The sequence below is a fragment of the Crocuta crocuta genome, unplaced genomic scaffold, assembly GCF_008692635.1.
Source record: "Crocuta crocuta isolate KB4526 unplaced genomic scaffold, BGI_CrCroc_1.0 scaffold650, whole genome shotgun sequence".
In the NCBI taxonomy this organism is placed as follows: Eukaryota; Metazoa; Chordata; class Mammalia; order Carnivora; family Hyaenidae; genus Crocuta; species Crocuta crocuta.
Genome location: NW_027532882.1, coordinates 681,965 through 692,830, shown reverse-complemented (window position 1 = coordinate 692,830; position 10,866 = coordinate 681,965). Strand labels below are relative to the sequence as shown.

The following is a 10,866-nucleotide window of genomic DNA, read 5'->3' as shown; positions in this document are numbered from 1 at the left end:
TGGGGACTCACAGGACACCCTTCCCCGCTCTCGGGCCAGCCCCCGGACTGAGGGGTCGTCACCCACCCTGTCTCCAGGGTCCTAGACACTCCCGCCCCGCACATCTGGGGGGTTAAGAGTCACCGAGTGCACGCACCGTTTGTCCTCAGCAGGTCCTGGTGGCCGAACAGCGCCCCCCGCTCCGTGGAGGCTGTGGAGAGAGGCTCCTGCAGGCGGGGCCGGGGGACCCCGGAGCTCTCCCCTGGCCCAGGGGGTGAAGGAGCCCCCGTGTCGGGACGTGCAGAAGGGGCGGCAAGGCGCACAGCGCACGTGATGTGCACACACACACACGGAGGAGAGACAGACACACGGGGACATGCACACACATTCATGCATGCACACGCATACACAGGTGGGTCACACAGGCCAAAGGCATGCACAAGCTCTGTTCACTCATGTTCTCACTCCGACCCAGGCAGGGGTCCGGGACCCTGCTGGAGCGACCTGAGACAGAGGGAAGGTCTTTGCTCCCCCCGGGGGGACCTCATTATGCGTCACTCACCCTGAGAAAATAGGATGCTCAGAATGAGGGCCCACAGGACTAAGGCTGCCACCAGCACCAGCACCAGGAAGAAGAGTCTCCGTCCCCAGTGTCCCCAGCGCCCTGGGATAACACAGATGGACTCTGTGGGTCTCCCCTGCACCAGGACTGCCCTGGACCTCTGGGCCCCTGAGGACAGAGCCCTCGGAGCTTGGCTTCCTCCCAGGGAACGGAGATTCAGAGAGGTGAAATAACTTGCTCGTGGTCACACAGCTTCTGAAGTGGCAGAGTTATAATTCGAATCCAGGTCCAGCTGGTTCTGGCGCCTGCGATGTCTCTCCTGGACCCACTGCATGGACCCCCTCTTGGCTGTTCCCCTTCCTTCTCCCATCAGACCCCAAACCTCTGGCCTGAGAGACCCCAGGGGGCCCGGTGAGGGAGTCTCATCGCTCATACCCTCAGGGGCATCCTCGAGCCCGCCGCGCCACTTGCTGTACCGGGCAGTGTCCATGGTGAGTGGGCGCCCAGCCCTGGGCATAGATATAAATGTAGCCCCTGCTGGTCCCGCCTCCTCTTTTCCTTCCTTTCCATCTTCCTCTCAGTTCCTGGTGCCAGGGATTCATTGACCAATCACAGTGCAGGGCCCTGTCTGTGGAAGGGAATAGAACTCTAAGAGAGTTAAGGAGTCTGGGGCACAAAATTCAGCCAGAGGTGCTGGGCTCTCGATACATGCAGCAGGCCAGTCGGGTCAGGCATCTGGAAATGTGCAGCAAATTCTCCGAGCGGAATCCCTCCAACAGACGTGTAGACCACGTCTCCACTGAACTTGCCATAAATATGGCAGCAATTTTCTACCCCTGGGTCAACGTGGACACGTCATGACCTGGTGGGGCTTTAGTGAAAGCAGGCTTCCCTTAACTCCAAGCGAATGGCTGTCCTCACTGTTTGGGGGTGCTGTCAGCATGTTTCTGGAAGTGGTGAGTTTGAGACCATGGGGAGAATCTGGCTGAATGGGGGGCGAGATGGGGGCTTCGGTGGGTACCTGGGAGCGGTCTGTCACCGGCTCTTGCTTTCTCTAAATGAGAATCCAGAGCCAAGAGGAAATCCTTTAAGTACAGTGGGAGAAAATGGGCCTCATCCAGAATAAGGAGATGTAAAATCTCACCTACGAGCCAGATGATAACCTCAGGCAAATCATTTACCCTTTTCTTCATCTTTAGCATCAACAGGTGGTAAAGCTTTCATTCACCCCATTCATTATGTTTCTGTGGCCATGTAGAAGACAGATGGGGAAGGGACCGGGAGACGGGGAAAGAGAGAGAATCCAAAGCAGGCTCTGCACTCGAGGAGGGGCTCAAACTCACAAACTGCGAGATGATGACCGAGCAGAAGACGGACGCCCAACCGACTGAGCCACCCAGGCGCCCCTACCATGGATCTGCTTTTTGTCTTTAGATTTGTTTGCATTTTTCTAGCATTTGTAGAAATGGCACCGTACAGCCCTTCGAGATTGGTTTCGTTTGCTCAGCATAATTATTTTGATTCATCCATGCGGCTGCAGTAATACCTCATTCGTTTTTTTACTGCTGAGTGGAATTTCGTTGCGTGGATATGCCAGCCTCATGACCCACTTGCCTGCTGGTGGGCATTTGGGCTGTTCTCGGTTGCAGCCATCGTGAATACAAGTGCTGTGAACTTTTGGGAGCAAGGATTTTTGTGCACGTATGCTCTCATTTCTCTTGGGTGTATACCCAGGAGTGGATGGTGGCGTTACACGGGAGGCATGTGTCTCATTTTTTTCGAAACTGCCAAGACTATTTTCCAAAACGGCTGTGCCATTTTTCATCCCAATGAATGAGAGTTCCGTTTCCTCTAAGTTCTTGCTAGCACATGGCATGGTTAGTCTTTTTAATTTGAGCCGTTCTATTATTTGCATGGTGTGATTTTAAGTTGCATCCCCTTGATGATTAATGACGTGGAACATCTTTTCACGTGTTTCTTTGCCATCTTAATATTTTATTTGGTGACCTGTCTCTTCTGATCTTTTGCCCATTTAAAGAAATAGATTGATCTGAGAGAGCAAGATGGTCACTCGCAGCTTTATGGGAGCCATCCGAGGAAACTGGGCCAGGGTTCTCGTTCTTGCTGTGTCTGCTCAAACTGGTACAGTGTGATCTGGAAACACGGCTCAATATGTGCGACCAGTGTCTCCATCAGTATGTGAAGGATACAGGCTTCACCAAGTTGGATTAAGTGAACTTCCTTGCAAGGATTATCTAAGAAATCTACCCTAACTGCAGGTATCCAAGATACCTACCTTGATGTTCACTCATACACACACATACACACACACACACACACACACACTTCAATTAGGAGTGTTTGTTTAAAAATGGGTTGCTAGGGTGCCTGAGTGGCTCATTCGGTTAAGCGTCTGACTTTGGCTCATGTCATGATCTCACTGTCTGTGAGTTCGAGCCCTGCGTCAGGCTCTGTGCTGACAGCTCAGAGCCTGGAGCCTGTTTCGGATCCTGTGTCTCCTTCTCTCTTGCTGCTCCCTCCCCGCTCATGCTCTCTGTCTTTCAAAAATGAAAAAACACCAAAAAATGTTTTAAAAATGGGTTGCTTATTTTCTTATTGTTTTGAGAGTTCTTTAGAATATTCTGGTAGCAAACCTTTCATCACATATGTGGTTTTCCAATCTTTTCTCCGAGTCTGTGGCTTTTCTTTTCATTCCTTTAACAATGGCTTTCAAAGAGCAGAGTTTTAAATGTTGCCAGAATCTAATGTACCTGTTTTTCTTCTATGGATTTTGCTTTTGGTGTTCTAACGAAGAACTCTGCCTAATGCAAACATTTCTCCTATGGTTTTTCCTAACAGGGTTTACATTTGGAGTTCATTTTGAATAAAGTGCAAGGTCTTATAATTGAAATTCTTTTTTTTTTTTGGTACATTAGCTTGAAATGTTGTTAAACTAGAAGCAACTCGAGGTCTAAAACAGTATAGCCAAGTGGGAAAGAGCAGGGCTCTGGAGAGAGAGGAGCCTGGGCTTGATTCTTGGTAGTGTCACCATAAGCCTCAAATTCCTCCTCTGTAAAATGGAAGCAGTAAAGGGCTATCAGCACCCTATCCACATTCCCTTGGCATTTACTTATCTCCTTGTAAACTCCTGGAATTCTTCGCCTGAGGATTTTTTTCCTCTCACCCAAGTGGAGGGCAGGTTGGGAGTGCAAGACAGCTAACACTCTGGTTTAGGAGAACTCTGAGTCATGTGTTCTAAACTACCTTCCGAAGATGCCCAGTGGGATTCAGGTCCAGTACACACAACATACCCCTTATTGACTCTTTCTTGTCTCTCTGTCCCATTTCCCTTTCCTCTTGGGACCTCTAGGATCACCTCCCAGGGAAATGACAAATTTTCAAATTCTTTTTTTTTTAATATTTATTTATTTTTGAGATAGAGACAGAGCATGAGCAGGGGAGGGGCGGAGAGCAATAGAGAGAGGGACACAGAATCCGAAGCCGACTCCAGGCTTTGAGCTGTCAGCAAAGAGCCCGATGCAGAGCTCAAACTCATAGACTGCAGATCATGACCTGAACTGAAGTCCAGCGCTTAACCGACTGAGCCACCCAGGCGCCCCGCGAATTTTCAAATTCTTAAGCTCTGCTTCTGGGGTTACCCAAAGACTCCGCGCAGTGACACGCTCAGCCTGGTGGGGATCCGTAGGAGGTAGCTGTTCTTGTCGCTGACATTATCATCTTCTCTCCGTCGTTGCCATCCAAGTTCAGTGGGACCCCTAGTAAATGGAATTATCCATGTTCAGGGAGAGAGTTGGCCAGAAAAGATTTAAGAATTGCTGATTTGTGGCTCGTTTCCCTGGGGGGCAAGTGAAAAGAATGACCAGCAAGATGATGATAACACGAGATGGCCTCTACTTGAAAAATCCTGGCCACAAATTCCTCCCCTCTGGGTACACCTGCCTCTCGGGATGTGACTGTGAGTCCTCCCAACCAGAGGTGGAGTCTATTCTCCTGGCCTCGGGAATGGGCATTACGCCCGTGACTTGCTTTAACCAATCCGTGTGCGGAGGTGGCAGCCCGTGACTTGCCAGTTAGGGCCCCAGGATGCTTGCGGCCTCTGCCTTCCCGCCACCTGCCGCCGCGTTCGGGAGCCTGGCTTGGCTTCGGGAGGTGGAGGGGCGGCGAGGACCCGCCACCGGGCCACCCGACCGCAAACTTCCCTTGACCCTTCCAACCGTTCTGTCTTCCGAATCCAACAACCCAGCTGATTCTAGGCAAGGCCAGGAAAGGAGCCACATCAGTCAGGCCACGGAATTGTGAACAATTGCAGATGGCTGTTGTTGTAAGCCACCGGGTTGGAGGCTGGGGGTTGTACGGCCGCGGCTAACTGGAGTGGCCGTGGCCTTGACAAGTGAACCTTTGTGCCCCAAGCGGACGCTGCAGCCCTGATGGAGTCTGGGATGAGCCGGGGAGGGACGTCCTGGGAAGGCAGCGGGGGCGTCCGGGGACATCTCCAGACAGAGGACAGGCAGCTCTTTTTTACTTCCGGCATCAGCATTCTTGGAAGCATGAGTCCCCAGAATCTCGGCCCCCACTCAGGCCCCCACGCAGCCGGAGAGCTTCTGACCCGCAGCTTCCCCAGTGCCCGGGCTTCCCTGCTCCAGATGCTTCCTCTTGGAAGCCGGGATTTTGTGGATTTCTCTGGGGTGTGTTTACATAAGTGGCCACTTGCAACTTCCTGTGGCTTCTGGGATGCCTGCTCATGTGCCTCGTGAGCTGCTCTCTGTCGGAAATCTTTCTAGGCACTGGAGATTCAGCAAGGTCCAAAATTGGCAAAACTACTGGTGTTTATGGAGATTACAATCTTGGGAAAGGAAAGACGATAAATAAACAAACCAGTATGTGCTGGGGACTATAATGTCACCAACGGATACGTATATACTTGTACTAAACTGTCCCCTCCCTCTCCCTGGGGATAAAACGTAAGGAGATGGTGATGGGGGGGCAGCTGTTTTAGGTAGGTTTGGTCACGAAAGGTCTTTCCGAAAAAGCAGCCTTTCTTTGGAAAACAGTTTGACAGTTCCTCAATTAAACATAGAAGTACCGTAGGACCCAGCAACTTCACTCCCAGGTATCTACCCAAGAGAATTGAAAACATGTCCACACAAAAACTTGAGGATGGATGCTGAGGGCACCATGATTTGTAATAGCCAAAAAGCGGAACTGAGCCAAATGTCCATCAACTGATGAAAGGATAAATACAATGTGGTATATCCATTCAATGGGGACCATTATTCAGCCCTAAAAAGGAACAAAGCACCGACGTGTGCTATAATGTGGACAAACCTTGAAAACATGCAAAACAAAAGAAGCCAGACACAAAAGGTCATATATTGTAGGACTCCATTTATATGAAATGACCAGAAGAAGGAAATCTATAGACATAGATACCTGATTAGCAGTTGCCTAGGGCTGGAAGTGATGAGAGAAACTAGAAGGTGGTGGTTAAAGGGGTACATGATTTCTTTACAGATTTATTAATTTATTTTTCTATTTTAGAGAGCATGAGTGGGGGAGAGGGAGAGAGGGAAAGAGAGAGAGAATCGTAAGCAGGCTCCATGCTCAGCAAGGAAGCTGATGTAGGCAGGGCTCGATCCCATGACCTGAGCCAGAATCAAGAGTGAGCCAACCAGGCGCCTGGGGGTACTTGGTTTCTTTTTGGGATTATGAATGTTCTTACACTAATTGTGGTGATGGATGCAGAAGTGTGTGGATATCATAAAAACCTTTGAACGGTAAGGGGGAATTGTATTGCGCATGAATCGTATTTCAAGAAAGCCAGAAAAAGAAGGGGAAACGTTGAAGCAGAGATCCAAATGAAGCAAAGGAATAGCCTGGAACTTACTGAAAGAAACACACGCCAGGGGCGCCTGGGTGGCTCAGTCGGTTGAGCATCCGACTTCGGCTCAGGTCATGATCTCGCGGTTCGTGGGTTCGAGCCCTGTGTCAGGCTCTGTGCTGACCGCTAGCTCAGAGCCTGGATCCTGCTTCGAATTCTGTATCTCCCTGTCTCTCTGACCCTCTCCTGCTCACACTGTCTCTCTCTCTCAGAAATAAATAAGAAATATTAAAAACAATTTAAAAAAAGAAAGAAAGAAAGAAACACACGCCAACCAGAGGGAGCCGTGGAGATGGGCTGTGCCCGCCTATAAGGGGAACGCGGCCAGTGGGTGGTGAGCAAGGAGAAACTCATGGAGTTAACTCTCGTTTATGTAACAAATACTCCTTTAATGACTCCTAAGTCCTGAGAGTGAAGAGCACGAAGCCAAAATCTTAGGTCTCACAGAAGTCAGACCTTAAACCAAGAATTTCATTTACTCTGTTACTAGAATAAAATGTCCCATAAATTCATTTCTTTTTCTAATTAGTGGCTTCCTCCCTTACTTTTCTTATGACCAGGCAGCTCGGATTTTCTCGCTTTTCTCTTGAGTTGTCCCAGAATCTGTAAGGGCCCTTAAAACCAAATGTCCGAGGAGGGGGAACAGAAAAGCCTTTCCCCTCAAATGGAAATTGGATCTTACCTGTCCCTACCCCAGTTCTGCTCCAAAACATTCAGTGGTGCTCCCGCAGCCTGGCACCCAGGGTCTGAGCCGCGAATGGAATGGTATAGACAGCCTTCTGGGCCCAGATCCCCACAGACCAATGCTGTATTTCTTTGCAGGAAGAAGATTCCATTCCCTCCATGAGCACGTGGCCTGATACCCCGTCATCCCTGGGACTCAGCCCCTCAGGTCACGCACAGCAGCCCCTCTTTAATTCATTCAACAGATTGGAGTGCCTCGTGTGTACCATGCTCTGTTGAAGGTCCTGACTAAGACAGCTGAGCCCAGCCCAGATGGATCTAAACCAGAATATTTGAAAAGCAAAACTTTGGTGGAAAAAATTCAGGTGGGAAGGGTTTCTTTTTTTTTTTTTAATAATTTTTAATTTTTATTTATTTATTTTATAGTTTATTTTTGAGACAGAGGGAAACAGAGCATGAGTAGGGGAGGGGCAGAGAGAGAGGGAGACACAGAATCAGAAACAGGCTCTAGGCTCTGAGCTGTTGGCACAGAGCCCAACGCCGGGCTCGAAATCATGAACTGCGAGATCGTGACCTGAGCCCAAGTCAGACGCTTAACTGACTGAGCCACCCAAGTGCCCCAATTTAAGATTCTATGTTTTTTAAATGTTTTATTTCTTTCTGAGAGAGAGAGAGACAGCATGAGCAGGGGAGGGGCAGAGAGAGAGGGAGACACGGAATCAGAAACAGGCTCCAGGCTCTGAGCTGGCAGTCAGCACAGAGCCCGACGCGGGGCTCGAACTCACGAACCGCGAGATCATGACCTAAGCGAAAGTCGGACGCTTAACCGACTGAGCCACCTAGGGGCCCCTGAAGTCAGATTCTTAACCAACTGAGCCATCCAGGTGCCCCATTGTGTGTTTTTTTAAAAATATTTTTATTTATTTCTAGGAGAGAGGGAGAGACAGCGTGGGCAGGGGAGGGTCAGAGAGAGAGGGAGAGACAGACTCTGAAAGAGGCTCCAGGCTCTGAGCTGGCAGTCAGCACAGAGCCCGACGCGGGGCTCGAACTCACGAACCGCGAGATCATGACCTAAGCGAAAGTCGGACGCTTAACCGACTAAGCCCCCCAGGCGCCCCCCATTGTGTTTGTTTTTAAAAACTAATTTATTGGGGCGCCTGGCTGGCTCAGTTGGTTAAGTGTCCAGCTCTTGATGTTAACTCAGGTCATGATTTCATGTTTTGTGAGTGCAAGCTTCACATTGGCCTCCGTGCTGAGTGCACAGAGACTGCTTGGGATTCTCTCTCTCTCCCTCTCTCTCTCAAAAAAATAAACAAAAAAATAATTTACCAAGTGAAATCCTTAATTCCTTCATGTTCACTCTCTTGTTTTCTATTTCCCTCTTCCTTCTCCCCCTCCCCCCGACCTCCTTAGTTAAAAAATGTCTTTAAACTTTGAACTACTTTTACTGCTTCTCATTGAACTTCACTGTGGCTTCAGATTGTGTTTCCCAGCTCCTGAGATTATGAGTATCCACTGGATGTTGATACATTCTTCTGGTTTGCTTTCCTGTAAATTGTTTGTATCCTTCATCTGTTGTTTTCAGGAAGTGGTTTGTTTTCTTCTTACTAATTAATAGTAGTTCTGGGGGCGCCTGAGTGGCTCAGTGGGTTAAGCGTCCAACTTCGGCTCAGGTCATGCATGATCTTGGGGTTTGTGAGTTTGAGCCCTGCATCGGGCTCTGTGCTGACAGCTGAGAGTCTGGGGACTGCTTTGGATTCTGTGTCTCCCTCTCTCTCTGCCCTTCCCCCCCTCCCAAAAGTAAATAAACATAAAAAAATTTAATTTATAGAAGTTCTGTATGCATCACAAATAAGATGCAAATATCATCTCACTGGTGATGGCTAGTCTTTCCATTTTCCTTAGGGTGTTTCAGAGTGCTCGTCACTGAGTAAAACTTGGTGGCCACCTACTCTGAAGCAAATGAACGATAAGATCTAGTGTCTAGGTATCAGTAACCTGGGGTCTCGCAAGGTAGCACATGGACTCATAGTACTGTGACATTTATGTGAGTCACGCACAGCCATACCACGTCCATATATCTGAGGATGCGTATCACACTATCACTGAGGTCAGAGTAGATGCCTATGGCCCAGAGTGTGGAAGAAGTCCGACGTTAGAAGTCAGCAGTGCTCAGAAGACAATTCAGAGCTGATGTCGATTCTTTTTCCCCCAAAATGGGAGGGTCCTGCACCTCTTCCCAGAAGTCCCCTTCTTCCGAGACTCAAGGCTCATCTTGCCTTTCTCATCAGAAATGGAGCCCGCATCAACAGGCACCGACAGCTGACTTAGCAGCAGAATTTCAGTGTGGGGCAGAACTTTCGGGGAGGGCACACCCTTCTCTGGGACTCTCCAGGACAGCAGTACTCAGGAGGGGCGTGGGCTCAGTGGGAGGAAACGGTGAAAAAAAAAAGCCGCAAGGATTGCACCATCTCATCCAAATAATGTTCTTGGGAAAGGGTGTAGATAGGATTGATTCATCAGCCTTTACGGAGGGAGAATCAGTGAAAGCTGTTTGGAGGAGCCAAGGTGGTCTTCTGGAAGTGGGCATCAAGGACATGTCGAGAGAAAAGGGTCTGTCCTGCAGAGGGCACAGGGGCACAGCCAAGGGCAAGAGACAGGATGCTGGGTCTCTCTTGTCTGTGCCTGTGGCAGAAGCTGCCTCGGGGAGGGATGGGGTGGGGTGGGGGGAAGCTATTCAGCCTCGCGAGGCAACCAGAAGGCAACCCACCCCCGTGCCGTGCCCAGAATTCACCGAAAGGGGAATTAAAAGGGAAGGGAGGTTCCTGGCATGAGGCTGGCCACAGACCTTTAACCACCAGTCCTGGACCCAGAAGAGGGAAGGGAGACCCATTGGGTTGGGGTGGGGAGGCAGAATGTGACCGGGGATTTGAAAACAATGTGATGAGTCTAGGAAGCACAGAGAATGTGAGGACCGCTGGAGGCATCTGACTCAGCCTAGAGGATCTGGGAGGGCTCCCTGGAGGAGGTGAGGTCTGGAGGAGTCAGAATTATTTTGGAGGAGGGGCGCCTGGGTGGCTTAGTTGGTTAAGCGACCGACTTTCGCTTAGGTCATGATCTCATGGTTTGTGGGTTCGAGCCCCGCGTCGGGCTCTGTGCTGACTGCCAGCTCAGAGCCTGGAGCCTGTTTCAGTCTGTGACTCCCTCTCTCTCTGACCCTCCCCTGCTCACGCTGTCTCTCTCTCTGTTGCCTAGAAATAATAAAAAACAAAAACAAACAAAAAAAACAATTATTTTGGAGGAGATGTGTGGACGAAGGAGCGTTCTCACTATGATATTAGCACATGCAAAGTTCAGGATTAGGACCCTTGGAAAGGCTGAGACTAACTCGGGGGCCGTAGTCTGGGGCTGCAGTGTCAGCTGGGGCTGGGTCACACAAGGACTTAAATAGCAGGGACCAGGGGTTTGGAGTAAAGTGGGAACAAGGCAGCGGCACCTGGGGGGCTCAGTCGGTTGAGCTGACTCTTGATTTCTGCTCAGGTCATGATCTCACAGTTCCTGGGATCAAGCTCCATACCATTGTCTATGCTGACAGTGTGGAGCCTGCTTGGGATTCTTTCCCTCTCTCTGCTCCTCCCCTACTCACGTGGGTGTGTGTGCGCTCAGTCGGTTGGGTGTCCAACTTCGGCTCAGGTCATGATCTCGTGGTTCATGGGTTCAAGCCCCGCATCGGGCTCTGTGC

General features: G+C 50.0%; 1 protein-coding gene and 1 pseudogene across 1 annotated transcript in view; one reads left to right on the top strand and one right to left on the bottom strand.

The window, feature by feature from the left end:
• The window catches only part of CLEC4G (C-type lectin domain family 4 member G), a 3,113-nt gene extending 2,002 nt beyond the window's left edge, over positions 1 to 1,111 (bottom strand). Inside the window, 4 exon segments of the mRNA XM_077745694.1 lie at positions 101 to 190; positions 542 to 643; positions 977 to 1,072; positions 1,075 to 1,111. Coding sequence (XP_077601820.1) covers positions 101 to 190; positions 542 to 643; positions 977 to 1,072; positions 1,075 to 1,111 — 325 coding nt within the window.
• A 431-nt stretch (positions 1,112 to 1,542) lies between these two features.
• LOC144216389 (small ribosomal subunit protein uS14 pseudogene) lies at positions 1,543 to 2,773 on the top strand (annotated as a pseudogene).
• Positions 2,774 to 10,866: the final 8,093 nt, after the last annotated feature.